General features: G+C 37.1%; 1 protein-coding gene across 3 annotated transcripts; it reads left to right on the forward strand.

Annotated features, from left to right (window-relative positions):
- The first annotated feature begins 303 nt into the window (after positions 1–303).
- Positions 304–27891, forward strand: UBE2U (ubiquitin conjugating enzyme E2 U). 3 transcript variants are annotated; one of them, XR_005554944.1, is made up of 12 exons: positions 304–717; positions 2634–2715; positions 3500–3592; positions 3968–4065; positions 6540–6666; positions 7763–7832; positions 11338–11426; positions 16905–16986; positions 21884–21981; positions 24733–25386; positions 25470–25584; positions 26847–27891. XR_005554944.1 is itself a non-coding variant. In XM_039328961.1 (10 exons), the coding sequence occupies exons 1-10, from the start codon at positions 649–651 to the stop codon at positions 24867–24869; spliced, it is 945 nt and encodes a 314-aa protein (XP_039184895.1). In that variant the 5' UTR covers positions 304–648; the 3' UTR covers positions 24870–27891. The 3 variants fall into 3 exon arrangements, 1 of the variants encoding a protein (XP_039184895.1); XR_005554943.1 differs by having other exon boundaries at positions 24733–25584; XM_039328961.1 differs by having other exon boundaries at positions 24733–27891.

Genomic DNA, 27891 nt, shown 5'->3' on the forward strand with positions numbered 1-27891 from the left:
GAAAGCAATGTGAGAATTTTTCTCCTAAAATTATCTCATGGCCAAGCGTTATTCGGATAAGATGCACTCCTTGACAGAAAAGTAAATACACCTTTGCTTCGACTGGCATCTCTATGAGTACTTCCTGGGTTTCAGTTTCAATGTTTGAACGGAAGAGCTGTCACGATTGGTGTTCAACACAAGGGCGAAAGCAAAACTGATACTGATTGGTTGAAAAGGAGAAGAGAGTTAAGACAGGGAACTGTCTCCCTTGAGGAAATAAAAACTGGTTGCTTGGTTACATTCTCTGTACACAAAGCCTGGCCTGCTTCATACTCTGCTTCTCCATGCTTCCTACAAAGGCTATGCTTGTAGCAGTTCAGCTGTGAAAAGCAATGAATGGAGATATTTTTTTGCCTACTCCTTCAAATATAATTACCTAATAGAAGTATATAGAATTTTTTGGGGGGATGAGCCTCAGGCCTGTTGGCAAGGTGTTCACTATTAGGCTCAAATCCATTTCAGTTCCACATGAAAAAGGAAAAATCCTGTAGTATTTTTTTTTCTGCCACTTTTTCCCAATTACCTATTCATTCTGCTGGCTCCACTTGAATGCAAAATTGTCGTCTGAGTGAAACTACAAGAGAAGAATAAGAGGCTCCTGAGAATATGTTGCATTCAAGAGCTTTCTTACTATTGGAAAGAGAGTTTGTGGACTTCAAGCAAGCAAATATATTTGTGAGTAGAATTTATTCCTTATTATCTAGCATGGGCATCAGTCTGCTGCCTGTTCCTTGCATCCAAGGTGACTTACAATCTTACAAACAGAAAACGGGCAAATAAAATAACTCTTATCTATAGCAAGTCCTCATAGAAATAGGGTTCTCCTCTCCAAAAACCCTATGGAACAGCATCATTTTACTGTCTTCTATTTTGCTTATAAGAGTCAAGACCATCAACACTGTATTAGAATAATGAGTATATAACAGAGCTTCAGGATCTGCTCTCTACTATTCTATCAGTCTTCAAAGCTGACAAGCATTTTTTTTTCCTTTTAAGAGCCTCTTTCCCTAGAGGTAGTTAGTTGGCAATTACTCAGTGGTTAAGTCTAAAGCTAGCAGTAGGTGGGGGCAGAACCAGACATGACTAAGATGCCATTCTCTGATACAATCTTCCTTTCCTTTCCTTTCCTTTCCTTCCCTTCCCTTCCCTTCCCTTCCCTTCCCTTCCCTTCCCTTCCCTTCCCTTCCTTCCTTCCTTCCTTCCTTCCTTCCTTCCTTCCTTCCTTCCTTCCTTCCTTCCTTCCCTCTGACAGCTTCTTCACTTTCTCCTAAAAAAACAAAGTTTAAACAAATCACTGTTCCTGTAGTTTGTCTGTAAGGATGAACAGTTGTTCATTTGAAATTAATTTTTAACGGAGCAGCTGATATGAAATGCAGTGGCCTATATGTTAACTTGTTCCAGACATGCTAAGCGTATCTCCCTGGTACTAGAAGCATACGTTGGTCACCAGTAAGTTTCCAGATGAAATTTAAAGTTTGGCTCTTGACTTTAAAAGCCCTATATGACTTGGAGATACTTTTAGGACCATCTTTTTCAGCTAGGATCAACTCATCCTGTATTCTGGGAAAAGTGCTTTTGGACCGCCGCTACCATTGACCTTAAGAGAGCTGAGACCACAAGGAGACATTTCTCCATGAGCCCAGTATTCTGAACAGCCCTTCCAAAAGGGGTTGTTTTTGGAATGCTGCCTAGCTTTATTAGCTTTATTTATTTATTTATTTATTTATTTATTTATTTATTTATTTATGAGACTTATATACCGCTTTAAGTGCAAGCACTCTCTAAGCGATGTACACCAGTAAGCAATGTATATATATATTTACATTTACATTGCCCCCAACAATCTGGGTCCTCATTTTACCTACCTCGAAAGGATGGAAGGCTGAGTCAACCTTGAGCCGGTGAGATTTGAACCGCTGACCTGCTGAACACAGTCAACTAAAGTGGCCTGCAGTACTGCACTCTAACTGCTGCGCCACCTCGGCTTTCCAGAAATAGATTAAAATAGTGCTGTCCTGGGGGGGGGGGGGATGTTGTAGCTAGTTAGATAGGGCCTTTGAAATTTTTATATGTTATTCTATTTCAGTTTAATTTGTTTGAAAGTAATTTAATTTTTCGGTTATTTTATTCTACATATCATTAGCTTGGAGACTGTGCTATACTCCTAACAGTCATATGATTGCAACAATACCAAAATCTATATAAATCAATGCACAATCATTTCTCTGGGATCAGAAGGAGGAAGAGAGATGATATCCATTAACCATGAATAAGTCCATCAACAAGAAGTGCAAACTTCTGACAAAATTTGTCTGGGCTTGAATGCTGGGTAGAAATAGGTCTGATTAGGAAATGGAGGATGGGAGACCTTGTGAAACAGAAGACTGTTTAGAAAAATTGCAAGCAGAACCCGTGGCAAGCCTTAAGGAAACCTCAAGGCTGGAGTGTAGGCAGAAAAGTTAGAAAGTTATATGACAAAAAGGCATTTGCAAACCACATTTGTATTATTGTTAGTGTCTACAGAGTTGTCATGATTTATTTCACTTTATGTCACTGAAGCCAAAACCATTTGTTATCTTTTCTTTCTTTAGGGCATTTCTGTTATGCCTGTGGAGGACAATTGGATGGAATGGATAGCTGAAATTGGAGGGCTGAAGGATACCTTATGGGAAGGTGGCTACTCTTTCCTAGAAATGTTACAATGTACAGTGGTATTGCACTCCCTAAACAACATGGATGAAATCAGAGAGTGCAGAAAGCACTCATTGAAGTTGAAGTTACAGAATAGAATACTTAAATGATGGAAATACTGAACTATCAAATATGGAAGGTGGAAGTAGCAAGGAATAAAAATAAGAACATAAGAAGGCAACCTTGTTTTATGGCATTAGGGGTACTGAAATGTATGCACCCTCTGTTTGCATCACAATAGATATTTTTGTAAGACTTCAATCTATACCGTTTACTGCTGAAGAAAAGTCTATTCCAACAAATACACATTATTTTAGGCTGAATAAATCCTTCCAGAGTCAAGGATGGACAATCTTAATTTCAGGAACCACCATTCCCTAATGCAGTGTTTCTCAATCTCAGCAACTCTAAGGTAGAATTCTGGGAGTTGAAGTCCACATATCTTAAAGTTGTTGGCGTTGACAAACACTATCGCAATGAGTGTTGCGTTTCATGCCATTTGGTAAATGGGTGAAGCAAGTGGGAGTTGAAGTCAGGCAAATGATTTTTCTCTTGCGCCTCCTATTTTTTGATGATATTTCCTCCTTACAAGATATGCCAAAAGTCACTTTTCTAGAAATCCAAATGGATTGTTTCCAGAGACTTTTGAGATTCACCTGGGGTTGATGTAAAATTAAGTCAAAGAACACTTGTGAATTCATATTTACAGGCTCCCTCTACTTGGCATACAATATAATACCTATATATTTTTTATATATTATACTAGGTGCTGAGCTTCAGCTGTCACTGAAATATTGTGCAAACTACAATGCCGTGCCTCCAACTATCACCTTCACCACTATTCCTTTCCACCCCAATGGTAAGGGTGTTATTAAGGACAGTGTCCGTCACATATAATTGATCAAAAACAACTTGCTGCTCTTCTTACTCTTCCAGAGTAATATAACAGCTACATATAATCATAGTAGTTTGTATATTGTTTTCATAATTTTGATTTTTATCTGCTTTGGTGTAAATGCACTATATCAAATTAATAATGAGTCAATATTTTTGTCATATAAAATATTTAGAATAAATAAAAGCCACTTAAGCTAAATGTTAAAATTTTGTAAAATCTTTCTTGTAGAGATTAAAACTCACATAACTCTTTACAGTAGAGTGTAATGTGCAGAATTTAGCATATTAGTAAGAAAAGCTCCAGTTTAAACATTAATGTTTTTGTCTTTTATCCAAGTGGATCCAGAATCTGGGAGACCTTGTGTGGATTTTCTAGATAATCTTAACAAATGGAACACTAACTTCACAATGACTTCTATTCTACTTACTATCCAGGTAAGAAAGAATGATACAAACATTTTTTTTCTTAATTTTCTTTTGTTTATGGGAGAAGTAGACTTGGTTTATTTTTGTAATACTAGGAACTTCACACAGCATAAGCTCACACAAGGCATTTGCACTAATCAGTAAAATTGTTATTTTTTTCCTTAGTTTCCTTTAGTTCTTTTGATAAGTTACTTTTGAGGTACCCAGTTCTAGTTAACAGTTTGTCAGATCAGTAGGACAGAAGACAAAAAAAAACCATTCTTCTTCCTTGGACCCACACAGAGTATGCAATTCTTTAAATTCTAATTAAAGAATTTTTTTAAAAAAAGAGAGTCATGATGTAACTTTAGAGCGAGAGAGATTAAATCAGTGATTGCCAACCTTTTTAATGCCGCGACTCCCAACCGGTCGTAAGTCAAGGACTACTCAACTGGTCGTAAGTCGAGGATACTCAACTGGTACAGCACCGTTTGCAGAATGGGACTTTTGGTGGGCTCAGCAGAGCAGAGACAGCCTGGGCAATTCCTATTGGTTTTCAAAGGCCAATAGAATAAAAGGGAGTAGCACAGCTAAGGAAAAGGGGGAAAAAATGGCGGACTGCGTTGTTTGGCGACCCCCATGAAATGGTCTTTCGACCCCAAATGGGGTCCCGACCCACAGGTTGAGAACCACTGGATTAAATGAAGAATATTAGAAGCCCCTTCTTTGCCCTTTTTTCTTTCTTTTCTTAAATTTTTTGCTTTGCCATTGCTTGCTTGCTTTTTCTTTTTCCCAGCTTATTACCTATCAATTTGTGTTATTTTTATATACTTGTTTTAAAATTAATAAAAATCATTTTAAAAAGAGAAAGCATGGATATGTCCATAAAGTCAAAGAGTTGAGCTCATCTCAGATACATGAGATACATGTCCAAGGAAAGCTTTTTAATTACATGTTACATACTTTTATTTTCACCACAGCACTTTCTCTTAAGGATAGAGTCTTCCTCAAAAAAATATCTCTTTCTTCTGTCAATGAGAAAGCTATAGAAACATTTTGGGAATGTTTGTTAAGGCATGAGATTCCCGCATCTATAGATTTGAATAGCAAGATGGCTGACATATAAATTTAACAAATAGATAAAATTATAGCAGGATATCTCTAATGCCATATTTTCCTGTCTTGAAGATTATATTTGTTGCTCTGAAGGAAGTCAGGGTCGATCCAGCAAGGGGTACTGCTATTTTAGCTTTTTTTTCCCCACCAATGTTCTCTTGAGTAATAAATATAATGCACTAGAGGGGATTATTTTCTATTGTTAAAGATGTTCTTTAAATTGTTGCATAATTTTAACTCCTACCCATCTAGGATCTGCTCTTGTATATCTTAGGAAAACAGGACACTGCACTTATTGGAAAGATTCTGTTTCCACATTGGAAAGGGAGTTTCCAACTTCCTTTGGTGAAAAAAATGAAGGACTACCATTGCATTAAAAAAAAAATCTGAATTTTCTTTGAGCTGCTATCACTCTTTGAATCATAACTAGAAGGGATGGTTCCCTCTCCTCCTGGCACTCAAGAAATTATTATAAATGTTTCTATCCTTCCTTCAGAAATGAATGTGTGGAGCTTTTTTATATTTTTTATATAAATATATATATTTATATTTTATATCCTCCAATAATTATCAATATCTGATCAAATTTATAGCAAGTCCAATATTCCATTCTGAACTGGATGCATCCAAAGAAGAAATGCTGACTTTTTCTTGTTCCCCATATATTCATAATTTGGGTCTGCTACACAGCCAAGGTTAGAGTAGAGTGGAAAAAAAAGTATCAACCTTCTGTAAGTTTTCTATCTCTATGAAAAGCAGGATTCATGCCTTCTAACTACCATGGCTACCCCAACGAAGCCCTTTAATTGTAAATAGTGTTAAATTTCAGGTACTCTTCAACTTGCAAACCATTCATTTAGTGATCATTGTAAGTTACAACTGAAAAAGTGCATTATAAACAGTTATCCCACTTAACAGCTGTTACAGCATCCCCATGATCAAAATTTGGATGCTTGGCAACTGGCATGTATTTATGACAGTTGCACTGTTCCCAGGTCATGTGATCACACTCTGAAATCTTCCCACTGCTTCCCAGAAGCAAAGTCAATGGGAGAAGCAAGATTCACTTAAAACAGGGGCTTCAAACTTGGCCCTTTTATGACTTGTGGACTTCAACTCTCAGAATTCCTCAGCCAGCGTGCATGGCTGAGGAATTCTGGGAGTTGAAGTCCACAAGTCATAAAAGGGCCAAGTTTGAAGACCCCTGACTTAACATCTGTGGCAAAAAAAAAGGCTGTAAGTGAGGCAAAACTCATGAAAGAACTGCCTTGCTTATCAGTGGAAATTTTGGACCCTATTGCGATCACAAGTCGAGGACTACCTGTGGCTGGTTGAATTTGTAATCAATAAAGCTTTGCAGATTGATGTATGCATGTATTTTCATACAGGTTTTGTTGTCTAATCCTGTTCTGAACAATGCCGTGAACCTGGAGGCAGCTCAAATGCTGAGGAAAAATTATCGCCTATACAGAGAAAAAGTTGTACAGTGTGTCACAAATAGCAAGCAACTTGAAGGTAATAAATGCTTGTGCTTTATGTTATTAGTTGTAGATAAATTCTTTCTGCACGATGGGGAGTTTTAGAAGAAACTATTTGAATTGCGTTCTTTAAAAAAACACTATTTTATATCTACTGTCATAAATTTTAATTAGTATCCTTGGCAATGTAACTTGAGCTGCAAGATGAAATTCTTCTCATTGATATCTACCACTCTGGTCCAGTAAAGGCAGGCAGCCAGAGGAGAGAGAGGGAGATGTGTACATATATACACATGCATACAGGTAGTCCTCAACTTATACTTAGCGATTGTTCAAAGTTATGGCTACTTACAAGCCGATTCCAAAGTTCCAATGGCTGCTCCCTTCCACACTTCTGTGACTGCATGTTGAGCGCTCAGCAACTAGCCTTCATTTATGGCTGTTTGCAGAATCCTGCAGTCATGTAACTGTCGTTTATGACATCTTTGCCGAAGAGTAGCATTTACTTCCAGTTTTTGGCAAAAACAGCCCATAGTGAACAATGGTTTCACTTTATGATAGTGTCGTTTGCTTTACAACTGGCATGTTCACTTTACAACCATCATGTTTGCTTAACAATTGCCACAAAAAAGGTCATAGAATCCGGTTGCTTCGTGGGTGATCCGCTTTACAACGATCATTACAACAATAATGGGGAAGTCCCATTACGGTCATAAGTCAAGAACTACCTGTATATGCTTTTGGGTAACCCCACAGCTGAGCCAGAAATAAAAGGTCTTAGCTGCCAAAACTGTGGAATTAGATCCAGAGCTTCATGAGCATTAGAACTGCTAATAACTTATTCTGCCACTAAGATCAAATAAAGTATTATCTCCACATAATGAGTCTGTGTAATTTAAATTATTGTAACTGTACCTCCTTATAGTTACTAATCCTATCGCTGTTGTGACAACAGTATCATTTCAGCGCTCACCTCATATTTAAAAGTATTATTTTCATTACTGGTAGTAATGCCATTGGAATCTTCTAGTTGCAATTATGTGTGGCTCAATAAAGTCTTTGTTATTTTACAATATTGGACTATGAAATGTTCACAACAAACAGGCATTTTTAAAACTTCTTTTCTTGTCCAGCTATTGCCAAAGATTGGGATACAACTTCAATCAAGTTTTATGAAAAATCAAAAGAACCGAGCTCGCACAGGTAATGACACACCGTTAAGCTTACAAATGTTGCAATGCTATAAATTATTATTTGAATATTTGAATAATTTATATGTGCTTTGAAAAGCAGCATTTCGTCTGGAAGTAAAATTTTCTAGCAGTGTTAATATAAAGCCATAAATACCGTATTTCCCTGAAACTAAGACCCAGACGGAATATAAGCCCTAGCATGATTTTTCAGGACACTTGTAATATAAGCCCTACCCTAAAAATAAGCCTCACTTAAGATTGTCAGCCAGATGGACACATTTAGTGCCGTATTTCTCTGAAAATAAGACCTAACCGTAAAATAAGCCCGAATGCATCCTTTGGAGCAAAAATTAATATAAGACCCAGTCTTATTTTGGGGGAAACATGGTATGAACAGAACAAATTAAAAACGTTCTCAATACAAGATCTTCTATTGCTCCAGAAATATATCAGAGGAAATTCTGCTTGGAGAAACACTGCTTGGTGTGGCATCACCCAAAAAATGGTCTCTCCTTCGTCTTGCCTCTCTAGCATCATATGGAAAATAGACATAAAGCATTACATTTTATGAGGCCTACAAAATCTGGGCATGAGCTGAAAGAAGACGTTGGACTTCAAACTGTTCAGGCATGGAAATGGGCCAGCATCCAGTTTTGAGAATTGGCAAGATGTGACTTATATAACTGATCCCGAACAGTAACTTAGCAGCTGGCCTTCCTGATAATCAAAGAAGCCTTCAAAAATACATTTTAACTTGAATAAATCATATATTTATATACACATAAATATACCTAACTATGGTGAACCATTTTGCTCCCTTAAAGTTTTTTTTTTTTAATTTTAAAAGAGAGTCAAACACTAAAGTATAGGTTACATGTTTAATCTTAAGGAGAACTACAACATTTTAGATATCCATGTTCAACATTATCTACAATTTCATTTGAAAAAGTGAAAGGTAATATAATAGGAAATACATTTTAATATAGATAAGAAACTGATCATATTCAATTAACTTTCCCCAATATTATATGCTTCTTCAAAGCTATATGTTATGTCAGTTGTTGAGATAGACGGTTAATATCAGTGATCCAGTGAAGTATGTATTGTAATTTTCGAGACTTGTGTAATAACAAACCTTGTATCTAACAACAGAAAGGTTATCATTTCTATACCACACTGATGTATAGTATATGCCAGGGGTAGGCAACTTTGGCTCTTTTATGACTCGTGGACTTCAACTCCCAGAATTCTTAAACCAGCCAGGAATTCTGGGAGTTGAAGTCCACGTGTCATAAAAGAGCCATGGTTGCCTACATAGGAAATGTTGGCAATAATTATCAATATCTCATCAAGTATATCAGCAGGATTTCTTATAAAATACTGTTACACAACATTTTTCAAAACTCTACAAAAAAAAGTTTAACCAAAAGAACTAGCTAATTGGGCATTCCTGACATTGTATTATATGCCAATAGCTTACAACCTCCAACACAATATCAAAATGTAGAGCTTGGTTGCTTAACAGTGAGACACTGGTGCAGCAGGCACAGCAGCGCCTGCATTTTCTGCGTCGCATGAGAAAAGCACATCTTCCTGACAGTTAGAACAATTCAACAGTGGAACAACTTGCATTCGGAAGTTGTGAATGCTCCAACACTGGAAGTTGTTAAGAAGAGATTGAACAACCATTTGTCTGAAATGGTATAGTTTCCTGCCTGAGCAGGGGGTTGGACTAGAAGACCTCCAAGGTCCCTTCCAACTCTGTTATTCTACTCCAGGGCTTTTCAACCTTTTCACCCATTGTACCACTTTTAGGATATGGCAACATCCGAGTACCACCAGGCGCCTAGCAAGGTGTCAAAAACTTGATGACCCAAAAAAAAAAAGGAAAAAAGTGATAAAGTACAGGTAGTCCTCGACTTACAACAGTTTGCTTAGTGACTGTTCAAAGTTACAATGGCACTGAAAAAAATGCCCCCCAAGCCACAGCCGATCAAGACACCTGCCTGCCCGTCCGACGGCGCTCTTCCTCCTGTCCAAAGTTTTCATTGTTGTGAGCATTTCTGTTGAGGATTGGCAGCGGGGGTGGCATAGGGGTGTTTGGTTCCCCCCCCCCGTCTGCTGGGTGGTTGCAGCAAGTTTTGGTCACTTCACATGACCTTGGGACACTGTGACCATCATAAATACGAATCAGTTGCCAAGCATCTGAATGTAAATCACAAGACCCTGGAGATGCTGCAACATTCCAGCTGATTGGCGCTTCTTCTGGGCTCAGCAGAAGTGCCAGGATTAGTGCTGTTTTCCAGCTGATTGGTGCTTCTTCAGGGCTCAGCAGAAGCACCAGGATCAGCACCGAGCTCCAGCTGGAGCCTGGCGTTGATCCTGGCGCTTCCGCTGAGCCCTGACAGCCTGCAGCTCCAGCCATCTCTCACTCAGGCTTGTGAGGTGCTGCCACCGGTTCAGCCCCTCCCCCACTATCACTTTTCTAGGATGGTCACGTACCACCTGCCAGGTGCCAATGTACCACAGGTGGTACCCGTTCCACTGGTTGAAAAGCCCTGTTCTACTCTATTCTATTCAGCACCATCATAACTTTGAATGGTCAGCAAGCGAGTGATTGATCAAGAGGGCCACCTGTATATGATAGAGTGGTGTGGAGGCTGGGAGAGCAAACATCTTTAATGCTGGTGGCATTAGGAAAGTAAAAATGTGTCAATCAGTGTTGCTGTCATTGGCCAAAGAAAGGTTCATAGCAGAACAATTTCTCACAGTTTCAAAGAAAGGCAAAGTTATAAAGTCCTTAATGAGCTGCTGTTGACATTGAACAGGACAGCAACAGCCAAAGATAGATAAATCAATGCAAGGACTTCAAATAAAGCAGGAATAATGTGATGATTATGCTCCAGAATCTTGTCATTTCATACAATAGCATGCCTGACATTTTCTTCTTCACAGTCTCATTGATGTGTGTTGAAATCAGAAATAAGCACGCAAAAGAGAAGGGGGGACAATTACAAGCATAAACACAGTTCTCTTTGACTTCTTTATCAAATAGCTGGCTCATTTAGTATGACATACCTAATCCTACAACTCTCAGGCAGAACTCTTTTACAAATTACATCCAGCATGAACTAAATAATGCCTATAGATTTTAGCACCCCGAGGAGCAATAGAATATATTTTAATTTTAGGAGGGCAAAGATTCCCAAGCCATGCGGATAGACTCCTTCCCAAAAGACTGAATGCTATCATAAAATCAAAAGGTGCTTCAACAGAATATTAGAGTTTTTTATATATATTTCATAAACCTAGCATTTTAACAGGAAAGTATGAACTTTTTATAATAATTGTAATCTATTCGTTTTTCTTCTATTTGTATGAAATTGGAAGCAGTTTCACCTTTTAAACCACTATTCTTTCTCCTTAGTGAAATGTTCTGCAGAAAAATGTCTGCCCCATAACTATTTCCATACACTAGTTACAGATAATCCTTTCTTCCAAATGTATATTTTCAGAAAGGCAACAGCGATCTCATATGAAGAATATTATATAACATGGTTTAAAATTGCCACATCAAGACCTGCTGAAGATTTTAAACAACCAGGTAAGCTGATGTTTTGGGTTTTTTTTTAATTAAAAAGAGCAGGTCTGATTTTGCACAAAATGTAAATAAATCAAATAGATCTTTCATATGATGATGCCCTGCCCCCCAGCAAGAAGCTGAAAACACCAGCCTGAAGATGACGAATGGGACTTTATGATTTTTTTTCTTATGGACAAATGCAAAATTGTGTTGTTTTAAAAAGAAGGCAGCATATTCCAGAGGTCTCAAATTCAAATCATCATGAATGTCATAATGACTAGTTCAAAACTAGGAATGAGGAATGCAAGACTGAAACCTTTACTTATGGAGATATAAAAAGCTTTAGTCAGTCCAAAAGATAGGAAAATGAACAAGATTCCTGGTGTGCCATTACACATACATTTATTACATTAAAAAACCTTGTTGTGGAACACAGCTATTTGCGAAGGAGTACTGTGAAAACAGCATTTCACTTTGGTGACTTAGTTAGCAGTATTTTCATTAAACAAAATACCAAATTTGGTTTTATTACTAAAATGAAGCAAAGCCCATCCCTGCTTTTCCTTTCTTTTTCTCCCATATGGAGCATGTGGATTTTCCTCCTTTTGTCATTTTCTAGGTCACTTTCTCTTCAGTCTGCCTGTCATAATCCCGTCTTCCTTCCTTTGCTTAGCAGAGAAATCTTGCTTGCTCACCTACTTAACCATCCCACAGTGGGGTCCCTGATGCTCTCTGAGTTTGGTAGTTTTCTTGCAGACATTTCATTACCCAGCTAGGTAACATCATCAGTGCTAGAAGGGAATGGCAATTTGCTCTCTATTTATATACAGGTGGCTTGCTCTGTTGGTGCTGGCGATTCCTTGATTAGGCTGTTGTCCACCAATTCCCACTCCTTGGTTGGCAGAGGGGTCCTTCCCTAGCTAGGTCTTATCTCCAGGTGAAGAATACCTGACACAACATCAGAAGCAGTGCTCTGCTCTGGACCTTGAGAGCAGACAGTATTTTCAGTGCTCAGTGCTACTGAACCTTGGAGGACCAACTATGTAGCTCTCTCCTCCCAAGTCTCACTCTTGTTGAAAGATTCAGCAAGTTGGGCTGCTCCTCTCCCTGAAGTACTTCCCACGTCCTTCACAGGACTCTGTGTCCTACACTTGCTGTGCAACAAACCCTAGGTCCCTACAAAATATACTAGAAGTCATAGAAAGAAAGTTTGAGACTGCTCTGTTAGAGAAATTCTGAACAATTGGGTGCCCAGGAGAGGAAATGACAGGCAGACAAACAGACCTAAATCACAATAGCTAAATGCTACTTAAACTATCAAGAGAAAGCGCCTGCCCATACCCACACTTCCGAGGAGATGAATTTGTTTGCTTTTAATAAGAATAACAAAGAAAATCTTCTTGCAACTTTAAATTTTGTCTTTTCTGAATCACATTCTAGAATCAGAAAGGTCTACTCCAAACCAAACTAAGATGGAATGTGCTATTTTCAGAACATTGAATCATTAGATTCGGTGCGTCCCAGGTGGTCTCTTGCACAAACCTTATAATTACATTGTTTTAGATTAACTACATTTTCAGTAGGGAGTTAAAGACTTTATTATATAATGGGTATAATGGATGATGGGTATATGGAGCAAATATGCATTATACATTGAGAGAGCTGCTATTCTTAGTGAAATTTGCTTAATATAACTTGCCATAACATGAAGTCGGGCAGCATCTGATTTGTCATAGTTTAACTCATCATTAAGTTCCCCCCCCCCCACGGCCTCTGGATATGTGTAGTTCGAATGCACAAATAAAACTGTGTTCTTAGTGAGATTCAAGATCTTCCTTATTCCAAGCATGTGTTATATCATTCAGCTATGGTTCTTTCCCAAAGGCTTATACAAAGGGAATTAAAATGAGCAACACATACAGTTGAATGATGACAGACTACAGTATTCTGATTATGTACATATAGGACTGTGAAACAATTTGGAATTTTTTTATGAATGAATAGTAGAAGGATACGGTTTTTAACAATTTCAGTTAATGAAATGCCTATTGAACATTGGCCAAGTGACAGATGTGAAGACAGTGAATGTCTTCTAATTTCTTAGTAAAGTTTGCTCTGCTTTTGATGTCTATATTTACTACAAAAAAACCACATTTAAATACATTTTAAGTGTGATTAAAAATATAATGTAGTTCCTATATAAACCCGAACAACCAAAGACCTATATACAAATACCCGCGAAAACCTCAGAAAACATATATATATATATATATATACACACATACATATACATACATACATACATACATACATACATACATACATATATATATATATATATTTGTTTTCTGAGGTTTTCGCGGGTGTTTGTATGTAGGTCTTTGGTTGTTCGGGTTTTCTCCCGCGTAAAATTGGAAGTGTCTTGGCGACGTTTCGACGAAGTCCCATTCGTCATCTTCAGGCTGGTGTTTTCAGCTTCGTGCTTCGAGCAGCAATGTGTGGTCTTAGCTGTTTCTTCCTTTTAACTGCCAGTGGGGGTATGAACTGATTGGGTGGGAGCTTGGCTGTGTTCTGATTGGGTGGAGGTGTGTTCTGATTGGTTAGGGGCTTGGCTGTGCTCTGATTGGCTGGGGGGTTGGCTGTGCTCTGTGCTCTGATTGGCTGGGGGAGTGTTCTGTTTGGTTGTGCTCAGGTTAGTCTGAGTTGCAGAGGGGTTTAAGATTTTGGGCTGCCTTGCTATTTTTTGGCTTCGCGTTCGTGGTCGTGCCTGCTCTTCATGGAGGGTGTCAGTTTGCTTCATGTATGGATTGGAGGGGTTTAAAGTGGCTAATGATGCAGCTGTGGTCTGGCTTCTGGTTTGTGGTCGTGCCTCATCATCGGTGTGGCTTTGGGTTTGTTTTTTGCGTGGATGTGTGGTGGTGACATCCTGTGTGGTTTTTGTGAGTGTGGGTCTGGTATCATTTTTTGTGTTAGGGAGTCGTTTGTCAATAAGGGCGGGTTTCCAAATGGCTGGTAGGCGGGAGGTATCATCTCGCTTGTTCATGCTGTGTGGGCGTTTTTCTATCTCGATGGCTTCTCTGATTATTCTGTTATTAAAATGTTCACTTTTGGCAATGGTTCTGGTATTTTTAAAGTCAATTTCATGTCCTGTGGCTTTAAGGTGTTGGACCAGGGAAGATGTTGGTTCCTCTTTTTTGACTGAGTTCTTATGTTCTTCAATGCGTGCACTTATTCTTCTGTTGGTTTGTCCGATGTATGTGGTGGGACAAGTGGTGCATGGGATTTCGTATACTCCTTGATTTTCTAATTCAATTTTATCTTTGGGGTTTCTAAGGATGGTGGATATTTTTCTGTTTGTGCAGAATGCTGTTTTGATGTTGTGTTTATGGAGGATCTTACTGATTCTGTCTGTGGTGCCTTTTATGTATGGGAGGAGGGCTTTGCCGTTTTCTTGTTCTTTGTCTTGGATTTTAGTGGGGGTTTCTTTTTGGATTAGGTTTGTAATCTTATTTCTATGGAATCCATTGGATGTTAGTACATTGGTGAGAGTGTGTAGTTCGGGTTTTAGGTGTTGTTCGTCAGCTAAGCGTTTTGTTCTGGAGATGAGTGTCTTGGCTACAGAGTTGATCTGTGCTGGGTGGTGGTGTGAGAGAGCGTGCAGATAGCGGTTTGTGTGTGTTTTCTTCTGGTAGATGGTGTGTCCTAGGGAGCCATTGGATTTCTTGTAGACTAAGACATCACCCAAGTGCCTATCAAAGAAGCCTTGACAGCTATTCAAAACAAATATAACCCCCCCAAACACATCTTAGATCTGACCAACCACTGCCTATCCAACACATACTTCATCTATAATGGACAAAAATACAAACAAACAGAAGGAGACCCATGGGATCACCCCTCTCACCTGTCATTGCCAACCTCTACATGGAACACTTTGAAACCCAAGCTCTAGAAAAATCGGATCACAAACCCAAACTCTGGCTCAGATACGTAGACGACACCTTCATAATCTGGCCACACGGGAAAGAAAAACTGGACAACTTCCTCACACACTTCAACAGCCTACACCCCAAAATACAGTTCACCATGGAAACAGAAGCTAACAACCAACTTCCCTTCCTGGATGTCTTAGTCAACAGCCTACACCCCAAAATACAGTTCACCATGGGAACAGAAGCTAACAACCAACTTCCCTTCCTGGATGTCTTCGTCGAAACGTCGCCAAGACACCGCCAATTTTACGCGGGAGAAAACCCGAACAACCAAAGACACACACACACACACACACACATATATATATATATATATATATATATATATATATATATATATATATAGGTCTTTGGTGTTCGGGTTTTTCTCCCGCGTAAAATTGGAAGTGTCTTGGCAACGTTTCGACGAAGTCACATTCGTCATCTTCAGGCTGGTGTTTTTAGCTTCTTGCTTTGAGCAGCAATGTGTGGTTTTAGCTAAAACCACACATTGCTGCTCAAGCAAAAGCTAAAACACCAGCCTGAAGATGACAGAATGTGACTTCGTCGAAACGTTGCCAAGACACTCCAATTTTACGCGGGAAGAAAACCCCGAACAACCAAAGCCTATATACAAAGCTAAAACCACACATTGCTGCTCAAAGCAAGAAGCTAAAAACACCAGCCTGAAGATGACGAATGGGACTTCGTCGAAACGTCGCCAAGACACTTCCAATTTTACGCGGGAGAAAACCCGAACAACCAAAGACCTACATACAAACACCCGCGAAAACCTCAGAAAACTATATATATATATATATATATATATATATATATATATATATATATATATATATATATATATATATTGTATTGTAATGTATTGACTATTAGGTACAAGCAACCAGATCCACATATGAAAGAAATCTGGCTTTCTTATTGTATTCTATCTGTAAAACGGAAATCTCCCCAGAAATCTCCTTGAGAATAGACAGATAAGGTTCCATGGGACTTGGGTGGGGTCAGTGCACCTTGCCATTGCATAAGGATTCAAGGCTAGTTCCCCATTGCATCCCTCCTCAGTGCCTGACTTTCTGCCAGCATTCTGTTCATGTCTTTAATGCATTATTCTGATATTTTGTTTCCTGTACATTCAATATGTTCCAATTTGTAACTTGCAACAATGCTTGTTCTTCGCTGTCTATTACGTAATAAAGAATTGGTGGATGCTTTATTTGCAGGGAAAGATCATGTTATCAGTTGTTCTTTTCCTCATGGGCCAACTGCCTTATTTTTGCTGGCAGTGTCAGCCAGCAGATTTTTGAATCTCGTATGCAGTAAGATTGTTTGTGTTATGTTATATCTATGTCCTTCCTATATCTTACTGAAGTGAATTTATAAGATTCCTTCAGGTTGGATGCCATACAGGAAGATCTAAGGAATTCAGATGCTTGTTGTTTAGAAAGTTAGCATTTTTTATGGAAGGTGACCACTCCAATTTGAAATTTACTTGAAATTGTCCTTCCAGTGTTTGAAGATCCGGAGTATATAGGAAACCGTTACAACTGGATGGCAGAGAATGTGAACAGAGGCTACTGGGATGAAAATTTGTAAGTATCTGATGAAAAATCACATGTATACAGCTATGGCAGGAAAGATGTTTAATGAATATTTTATCCATTTTAAGTTCTTGATATTTAGTTATAGATTTATTTTCAAAGTGAAAAATCATCAGGAAAAAAAATCTAAACGAATGCCTTTCAACATTAGCTGCAATATCATATTCTGCTGATTCTTAAACTACTACATAACTATTTATTTATTTATTTATTTATTATCAAGTGGCTCATTTGATCGCCTGTTTGATTGTCTGCTGATTGCCTGTGAGGGATTATTGTTTTTATTTTTTTTATATATTGGGTTAGTTATTGTTTGCCTGCTGCCCAGAGTTACTGAGAGCCATATAAATCCCTTAAATAAATAAATAAATAAATAAATAAATAAATAAATAAATAAATAAATAAATAAATAACAGTGTTAAGTAAAAGGTATGCAGATTATTATTCTTTCACGGAACCTGCCTTTTTTGTGAAAATTATGATTTTATAGTTACTGTAGGTAGAGGCATTTACTGGAGTTACATATAGAAACTCCACAAAATATTATTAAGAATAAGAATAATTTTATTCAGAGCATCCATTAGTGAAACATAAAATATGCAGAGGTATTATGAACCTGAATATAAGAGCCAATCCAGACTCCCGATTAGGATTCAGAAATGGGGATTGAACTTTGATATTAACATCTTAAAGTGCAGTTGGAAATCACTGCAGATCTTTTAAACCAGGCCTTGTACAATCCCGGCACCCTACACCTATTAGCAACCTGTCTGAACATAAGGGTACATATTCTGTGTTGCAACTTTCTTTCCCTTCATAAAACTTCCTCTTTACACACACACTTACCCAAGATTTCTACACTGGGGACTTATGTATATTTATGGGGAGAAGGTGTCCTCAGTGTCTCCCAGAAAACAAATATAATGTGATCCCTGGGATTGGGGAAGGTACAAAGGAGGCCCATAGTTGGAGAAGGAGAAGGAGACAGCCTAAGAAGCAGGCATATACAGCAGATGTCATATTCTCTGCGTGCCTGGAATCATAGCGTTACTGATCACTGAAACTGAATAATTATAGTAAATTATCCCTACACTATAGCCAATTTATTTTAGAATATACTAAAAAGTTTGCAACCAGTTATTTCATACACGAGTGGCTATTTCGCCCAGCAATGTTGCCACAAACTGGCAGACACCTTGGAAAATCTCATCTGGGCTTCCAATCAGATAAAAACAAATGGGCAAAATTGGTTCGTTTTTTTCTCTTGAACAAGATTCTCTTATTTGAAAGAGTTAATTTTCCTTGGATACAACTTCCTCATTTTATTTCTCTTAACAGAAGTTCTTTGTTTCATGTATTTGATAATTGCTTCATTATGTCGTGCCACACAATATATGTGTGCCAAGAAAGCATTTCAAGAACTAGCAGTCTCTTTTCTGATTTTTTTTTTCCATTTTTAATTTTTTTTTAGCAAAGAACAAGAATAGGCTAGATGTCTTTGAGAAAACTGCCTTTTCTTTGAAATAATGCAACTTTTGGTACTAATTTCATTGAAGCTTGAGAAAAAATGGCTATGATTTTTTGACAGTTAAAGGCCCACCTTTTACTGCCATCTTGTGGTTGAAAACAGACCTTTGTAAAATTATTTCGTTCCTCCCTCAAATAACAAGATTCCCCAGGACATACGCACAACTAAACAGATTGTAGTTTTTACATGCATGGACCCATCACACAGTGAAAGCAAATATTTGGCTAAGTTAAGACACTGTACACTTCCAAGAGCAGTGCTTATCTGAACCTTTACAATAAAAAGCTGTAACTCAGCCAAAGCTTGTAAACAAACTGTCCTTCTTATGAAATGTACGTTCTTCATTTCTATTGCAACTATACTGAATGGAAGTTAAGGTCCCTAATAAAGAGACCATATGCATAATCCTATAAAATTTTATAACTTGTTTAGAATCAATAAAACTGTTCCCAGTTTCAAGGTAGAAGTATAGTCCATTGACAGTAACTCTTCTAAAAATACTTAAATATCTTGAAAATAATAAAGTAGCGTCAACACCTTATATCAGCTGTCCCCAATATTTCCAGCTCAGCTGACTGGCGCAAACGGTGATGGCAGCAGTGTGGGGGGGGAGAAGGGATGGTTTTGCCATGCACACATGCTGCTTCTATAAATGCAATAAGGCAAACTCAGACACTGACTTCCTATTGCACTTCTTGTGCTATGATACTTCTTGTGACGAGTCTCTCAAGTTATTCTGTCTTAGTTACATGCTTCATAATGAGATGCTTCACCAACTTCAACACTTGTTGGACTGTTTTGTGAAGCCATCTTTTTTTTTAATTGTGAGAAAATCCATTTGTTCGAAATGGTGTATGGTTCCTGTCTGAGCAGGGGTTGGACTCGATGACCTCCAAGGTCCCTTCCAACTTTATTATTATTATTGTTGTTGTTGTTGTTGTTATTATTATTATTATCACGAGGAAGAAACCAGATTGTTTCTAACAGCTACAGCTATTGTTAAGAATTTTGCAATCTTCTTTGAAGTTTATGAAGGGTGGTCACCCAGGAGAACAATAATGGCCTCCTGGTCATGATGGCATTTAGAGTTAATAACATTTGGAAATATTAAACTTGATTGCCATTGAGTGTAGCATGAACATTTTAATAATGAAATAGATTCTGCTTTTGAGTCTGAACAGAAACAAATTTAGCTTTCATATGGGAAGTTTATGTCTCTGTAAGTTATAGTCCTAATAAGTAGCACCCCAGATGGGTCCCAGGTAAATAGTATTCTATGTGGAGCATATAAGATGTTAAAGAAATATTTGGGGATAGTCCATGGAGGAGGAGACATTTGGAGTGTGACATTTTGGATATCTACATCCTAAATCCCCTGCTTTAATTCAGCAGGGTTTTATCAAAATTCCAAAGCAGGTAGTGCTCTGGGAGAGTGAGACCACAATATATCAAACCATCATTATTTTGTCTTCTTAAGTTGGAAGACAACCTATCCAGCAAGGTGAGATGATATTCCCCTATCTAAAACAACAAAGTGCTAATTCAACTCCAAGGAAAATGTAGCTAAGTTCTAATCATGTTAGAACAGGGGTAGGCAATTATGGTAATTTTACGACCATGGCTGGCTCAGGAATTCCATCAAGCTGAGCAAAGGGGATAATTTTACAGAAGGAACTTCTCATTTTAAGAAATGGATCAACGGCACAAATTTGTTAACTGTTTTTGAAAATCCCAGTACCTCAAAAGCAAGAAGTTGAAGCAATATGTTTTTATATGGTCTCAATGATAAGATTATTATCTTATCTGGTGGTGCAGTGGTTGGAATGCAGTATTGCAGGCTAACTCTGCCCACAGTCTGGAGTTTGATCTTAACTGAGCTTGAGGTTCACTCAGTCTTCTATCCTTCTGAGATGGGTAAAATGAGGAGAGATTGTTGGGGGCAATATGCTGACATTGTAAACTGCTCATAGAATGCTGTAAAGCACTAGGGAGCGGTATATAAGTCTAAGTGCCATTACTATTGCTATTAAATAGTCTAAGTGTTATTGCTATTAAATTTTATATTGCTATCTGTAATTACAAGATGGTTATTTTGTCTCTTTTTTCTGTGAATTCCTTTTCTCTGAGGCTTTTGTCATATTTATTTTAATCCCTGTAATATATTTAGGTTTTTACTTCATAATATCATTTTTTTCTATTGATACTGTCATTATTTATATTTCGCTATTAGAAAATAAAATATTTTGAAATTATCTACAAATTACACTGAAGAAGGTACCTATGAAGAAAGATAACTGAACTGAAATGAGAGTTTCTGTTTGTGTGAAAAGTAAAAGAGAACAGGCGGCAGGGAGTGTGTGTTATTAATGGAGTGTTCAGTGTAGATATGATGCAATCTTTCCTTTCCTTTCCCTTTTCTTTCCCATCCCCATAATCCAGTGGTGGACAGCTATGGCAACTTTACAACCTGTGGACTTCAACTCCCAGAATTCCATGTTGGCTCAGGAATTCCTTGCCATAATCCTTATACCCTAATTAAATTGTGATTATTCCTATGGGAACTTTTTCTTTGCTGAAAGTAATACATGTTGTGTTTGATTCCCTCAACACAATTGCACGATGATAGCAACTGGCCCAAATATGCTGTATCTTGAGGGTAATTTTGAACCAGGTTTTCTGAATCCTAATCCAGCACCTTAACTATTAAGCCACTCAAGGGATGTGTAAAATAGCTGGACTCCTTCCTAGGGCTTCTTCTTAACTATTTTTTGCCAGAAGCAAATTCTGGCAACAAATCAGGAATTATAATAACTCAAATCAATTTTGTTTTCTATAAACAGTGTCCCAAATTATAAAAATGTCATCACTTGTTTTATAATTTCAATAAAATTGTTAGAGACACATGATTCTTTCTAGCATGATTTCATACAAAAAGCATTTTAAAGGTTTTAATGTGTTATTTGAGAATTTATAAAGACTAACAATAAGCATAGAATCATAAACTGTAACTGGCTGAAAATGGAATAAAATTATTCTCACAATCCTTTCCTACCACTGTATTGTTGCAAGGTTCTAAGGCACACTTGTATACTGTAGATCCACAATGAAAGTCCTTAAGAACGCGGGTTATTATGATGGGTATTTTTTTCCTCTTAAATTTTTAAAATTAAATTTTCCTAAATGGTGTGTAAAATAAGTTGCAAAACAAGTCTCCAGCTTCTTTATTTCTGCATCCTGAAATATTTTTTCCTGTGTGAAAGCTATTCATAAAGTTGGTTTTATTCCCGAACATGTAGTAAATAAGCTTATATTTCTGCTATATTCTGAAGTTATATTAATTTTCTTGTTTTTTAATTTCAGACATAACGTTTTTGTCTCTGATTGCATTGAAAAGCAGAAGAAACAGCTGATGTTAGAAAACTGGACAGGTCAATGCATTATCCCAAGCCCACCTCCAGGTAAGACAGGAGAACTAATTTTAGGACAAGCTTGCAATTTTTCTATACATACCAACAGTAGTATATTATAACTGAATATAGACCTTTTTACTCTGTTAAACAAGTAAGTATATTTAAACTCATGAGACTCTTGGAAAAAAACTCATTTGGGAGAGGGAAGCAGGAAGCCCACGCACCATCCTACCATTTTGTGTGTTTGTTTGTCTCCATGTATTGAAAAATAATTTGTGATTATAAAAATGAAAAGAGATAAAAATACAGTTTGGATGATATCTTCTGTTGGTAATTCATTTCATCCCAACTACCAAGTTATAATTTTTAATTATTCAAACAATCTATTACACTGTTCCCTTTGGGAATAAGCAACAATTACGAAGAGCATAGAAAAAGGGTAAGATATACTATAATTAGCCCAAAAAATTAGAGGCAAGACATAAGAAAAAGGAATGTAACTAAATCTATTTTAAACCAAACTCATTCAGTGTTCCTCTCCACGTCTTTTTCTCCTTGCAAATCATCCTTGTATCGCCAATCGCTGTGCACCACATCATATATTGCCTTCTCTTTAGCTCTGTCTGTTTTTGAGGTTCTCATCAGCTTTATCTAAACACAAATTCTTAATCTTGTCCTTCCTCCTAAATAATTCACTCTTCCTCCATAAATTTATTTCATGATTTGATCCTAATTCACTCTCTACATGACCAAATCACCTCAACATATTTATTTTAATATTACATTTTTAATAATATGTAAACACTGATGGGATCTTAAGCCAATATGTTAACCATGTAGTTCATGGTTTTACTTTGATCCTTCTAACTATAATAAATCAGGAAGAACAAAAGTATCATGCTTTTTACTCTATTTTATACCATATATAATACCTATATATTTAATATTTGTTTGCTATATATATGTAGGGTTGTGGGTCTATACATATATTGTTCATAGTATGCTTAGGTGTGTGTCATGTATGTGTTTCACTTTGAGAGTGGGCAACTAAATTTCATTTTTGATGTGTGCCGTTGTGCCCACAGTAAAAAAATGACAATAAAGGTTATCTTACCTCTATAAAATTGTATATAGATGTAATTTAATAATGCATTTTTATCCAGTGAGCTTAGGTTAACCAATAGCATCAGCTAAAACAATACTATGATCATTGAAAAACATAGCTTTGCAATGATAGATGTTAAAGCAGCACTATAATGAAGATAAAATGATGATATCTTATCTGTGGAAGGTAAATTCATTTGGGAAAGAAAGTCATCATTTATTATTTGACCTTTTTGTACAGGATCCCAGCCCCTGGAAATGCCCTAGCTCTGAACTCATGTAGCAGAATTTCTGGAATAGTGGAACTCCAGGAAAGAGTTTAAAAAGACAGATTCAGGGGGAAATAACTTTCAGAAATCATGCTGTGAAACTATTACCCATTTTGAGCTGAGCAGGAAAAGAAATGGGAAGCCCTTTGGTCCATGTTTACTTAGTTTATTTATTTATTTGTTAAATTTATTTGCCACCTATCTCACTGTAGTGCTACTCTAGACGGTTTATAATTATAAGAAGGAAAAAAAATTATAGGCATGTAAACAGAAGTAAAATAATAGAACAATAAAATAAACAATGATAAAGGAACACAATGAGATTAGATACATCAATATTATAACCAAAAAGACGAATAGGTGGAAAACAGAGAGCAAGAGGTGGGAGGGGGAGTCTGCCAGCAATCTAGCAGCACCTCCAGTGTGGAACTCCTCCATTTGGACCTGAGGCCAACCAAGGCTTTTGCGGAAGGATAGGAGTGAGGGGTTAATAGCCATTTGCAATTTGTTAGGCCAAATGTCATTTCCAGGAACTTCTGTGGGTGTGGTGGGATGGGTCAACATATCAACATGAGAGCAGCAACCAAATGACATAATTACCATTCTGAATTTTTTGAGCCTTCCACACCCACAAATGTTACTGGTGGTTTGTGGGTACAGATGTTATAGGTTATCTTAGCCATGTGTGCAACTGAATATCAATGTAAATCATAAATTAGTAATTTCTTTTACTGATGATTTTTATGGCTGAAACTAAATAGGCAGTAATAATTAATAAGCAGTAATAATTAACCTTTGTGAAGTCATTAGAACTCTCCCTGATGATTTTTATTATTGCCCTAAGAATATAAAATCATGTATCAAAAATACAGTAATTTGTCAGTCTGTGGGAATCTGTTTTTTTTTTAAATTTATTTAATCATGGCACTGAAGGTTACAGAACATGTAGAACTGATCACCAGAGCAGAAAATGTGGCCACAGTTTTAATCCCTCTTTGGAGAGAATGTTGGGATTTGGGTATAGTTTTGCTTTATTTTATTTATTCCAAATAGCTGTATTCTGTCTCCCAATGTACTTATTTGGTGAGATATTTTATTTAAAAAGCAATGTATTATGTCATCAAAATTTACCACTTCATAATCAGATTTCAGTGTAATCATGGGGTCTTGGAAATTTTTAGAAGTAGGGTGGGGGAACACATATTAGTTTTCTAATAGTTAGCTTTATCATTTGGCTATAAATGCTAACATACAAACTTACTTCTCTACAGGATAAATCTTGCACACGCTACAAAATGGCCTCTCTCACACTCACACCTGCATTCAAAGATATACAATTTAATGTGTTGTGTGTTTTCCTATGATTGTGCAATTACCATAGTTCATGTAGTCATATTTTTCATTTTGTATTACTTCTACTATCTAGGAGCATCTAGATCTTCAAAAAGGTCTTCCATAGGATCTAAGAAGATGGACAAAAGCAAAAATGAAGAAAAATGGGAGGACGAAGTCGAAGGTCTTGTTCTGTGGTCTACAAAACTTGACCAAGAAAAATTAAATTAAACAACAGTCTTTACTTCTATTACTCTTTTTAAAAGTACTTATTTGTTGATATTCAGACATTGGCTGGGAAAACCCATGCAGTTCAGATAGAATCTGACTGTTACCATGTTTGCATTGCAAAATGCCTTTGACGGCCTGAATTACAGCTCCCAGAATACCCTGTTTATAAAAAAGTCCAAATGCAAGCAAGCCCTTGGACATTTATTCTACTGTTAAACCTGAGGTGATTTTATCAAATGGACAGAAATTCATTTACGTTTTACACAAGCTAATGTTATTCATGGCAGGGTAGATAGTGTAAACTGCTTTCCAAAGTGTGAAGTAACTGTAGAGTTACATCATCTACTGACAAAACAATTCTGACGATATAGCAGAGAAGCATAGAGCGAATAAAACAGAAGGGTTTTTTGAAAGTCACAAAAGCTTCAAAAAAAAAAAAAAACCTGCGTTCTCAGTCGGGCTTCCAGGAGCACAAGTCTCTCATCATTATTATGGGAGGGAATTCCAGAAGCGCAAGGTACAAAAGAATGGATAACAGAAAACAAGATATGTTGGCTTCATGTGCAAAAGTCACATCGCATCACAACTTTTCTTTTTTAGTTAATGAAATGCAATATCACTGATGCAAATTGGCAAGAATGTCATTTCCGCACCAATATTCCAGGGAATCTGGCTATTCCACGTCAGCGTTAATCAGCGCCCAGCTCTATGAGCAGTAAGTTTGAGTTCTTTTTCAATTCTTGTCTCCTTTCCTCTGCCTTCTGTGGGAAGCTTCTTTCTTCCAGCCCATTCTGTGCAAAACCAAATACGAATGGGCTTTGATCTAATCCAGATTGCTGGAAACAACTGTACCATAATTACATAATTTCAAAGTGACTGTGTGTATCTTCCTGCTCTTTAAACTACTTGGACAGTTCCGTTGAGTGCGGCAAGCCAACAGTTAAATATTTTGAAGGAGATGATTATCAGAGTTCTGTCAATTCCAAGTTAAGAAAAGACCTCAAGAGCTGTTAATCATAAACTGGTTTTACACACAAAGAGGCCTATGAGCAGAACCAGGCTTTTCCGTTTTGAACGAATATTTTTATAGGCTCTATTTTATTGCAGGCTCTTTTTATGAGTCCTAGGATCAAAAGGGTCCACAGACAGTATTGGATGTGGGAGGAACAAAGTGTCAAGCTGAACAAAGCTCCATATGCACATATGGGATCACTCAGAAAACATATTCTTTATTTTAAAAGTACTTCAACTGAACACTGTACAGGCAAGCAGCAAGTTTGTTAAATGAAACTAACAACACAATCTATTGGGGATGCTAATACCGGGAAAAAAAATTGGGCAAATGCTATGAACTAATCTGGGCTTTCACTGATTTCAAAACATGTTGCCTCTCTAACTGATGAAGCTTCATGCTAAAATTGACAAACTAATCTTGGGCAAAATTAGCTGAGATGCATGCATAAACCAGCCAGTGCTAGTTTTGCACAGAATTAAACTGCAAATGGGATTGTTGTTGTTTTATTTTGTCCAGTTGGTTTTGAATTGTATTTTTTTGTTGAATCGCACTTTTTCCCCCTAAGGAAGAATGTAGTGATGCTAACCTTTTTTAATATGAGAAAATGTTTCTTAATTCACAGCTGCTGCTATGGTAATAGAGTAGGGGTCTTCAAACTTGGCCCTTTTATGACTTGTGGACTTCAACTCCTAGAATTTCTCAACCAGGCATGTTGGCTGAGGAATTCTGGGACTTGAAGTCCATAAGTCATAAAAGGGCCAAGTTTGAAGATCCCTGTAATAGAGCAATGCTGCTAGTGCTGTTTGAAAACAAGAAGAGGATGAGTTACATCCAACATTATACTAATAGACCTCTGGAGTGCTTGGTGCTCTCTGAGTTTCCTTGTTTGCAGACATTTCATTGCCTGACTAGGTAACATCATGACAGTTCAACCCTGAGCTTCCTATATTCTCTTTTAATAGACATCTGCTACTCCTACCCGCATGAGGCGACTTTCTGAAGCCAGTTGGGGAAGTTGGTGAGTAGGATGCAGGATAAATCATCTTCATCACCACAGCCACCATTATCTGTTCCCATGACAAATGTTAATCCAGCAGCAGATGGACACCGCTCACTCATAGTCTGGAACCCTCTTATTTTTCTGACCCATATGAGAAACTTCTGGCTGTATTCACTCCAAGGCAAGCATATTAACCTGTCTTACCAACCTCAAGTTCTGCTAAAGGACACATAGTTTTTTTTTTTTTTTGCTTTATATTTTGTAGGAAGCAACATTTTAAGCTTCTATAAAGGTAGAAGTAACTTTTCTCTGCATCTAACAAAAATGGCTGCTGACCAAACCAGTCCCTATTTTAAAGTAACAAAACAAACGTATATGCACATGAATGCAAAACTGGATATCTTTATGGCTAAATAATACTCAGAAACAATTGCCTATGTAAATTGATGAAATCTACTCATAATGTCCTTGATTTTGTTGCTTCATTTTATTTAGCGTGACTTTGATTTCAGCAAGTACTCTTCAGCTTTGTGTCCTGTAGAGGGCGCTATTTCACTGCTATATTCACATTTTAGCTCTGGTTTAATGAATAGATTTAAAGTGGCTATTCTGAGCACTTTCCAGCTGTTCCTTATCTATGCAGATTAAAATAAAAAGCCAGCCATTATTGATGGAACAGACTAAACTCTGGGTATGAGAATGTGTTGCTGAGCATGAAGGTATGAGAAACGGCACTTTTTTTTAATGAAAATATCTGAAGAAGCATATGTTATTTAAAGTGTTGTTATCTAAAATTCCTGGGAACAATATAATATATATTTACACATATGTATATACAGTACACGTATAAGCACTGCTATTATATGAAATGACTTTTAATAAAATTTTAAGAAAATTTAATACAGATGTGTAGTTTACTAGTGTTCACAGAGGAAGTACTTAGTTTTAAAAGCATAGTGGCATTATTTTCCTCTAAAGCTGATCCTCCATTAAAGTCAGTGTAAAAC

Source organism: Crotalus tigris, unplaced genomic scaffold (assembly GCF_016545835.1).
Source record: "Crotalus tigris isolate CLP2741 ecotype Arizona unplaced genomic scaffold, ASM1654583v1 scf7180000024385.1074895, whole genome shotgun sequence".
Taxonomy (NCBI): domain Eukaryota; kingdom Metazoa; phylum Chordata; class Lepidosauria; order Squamata; family Viperidae; genus Crotalus; species Crotalus tigris.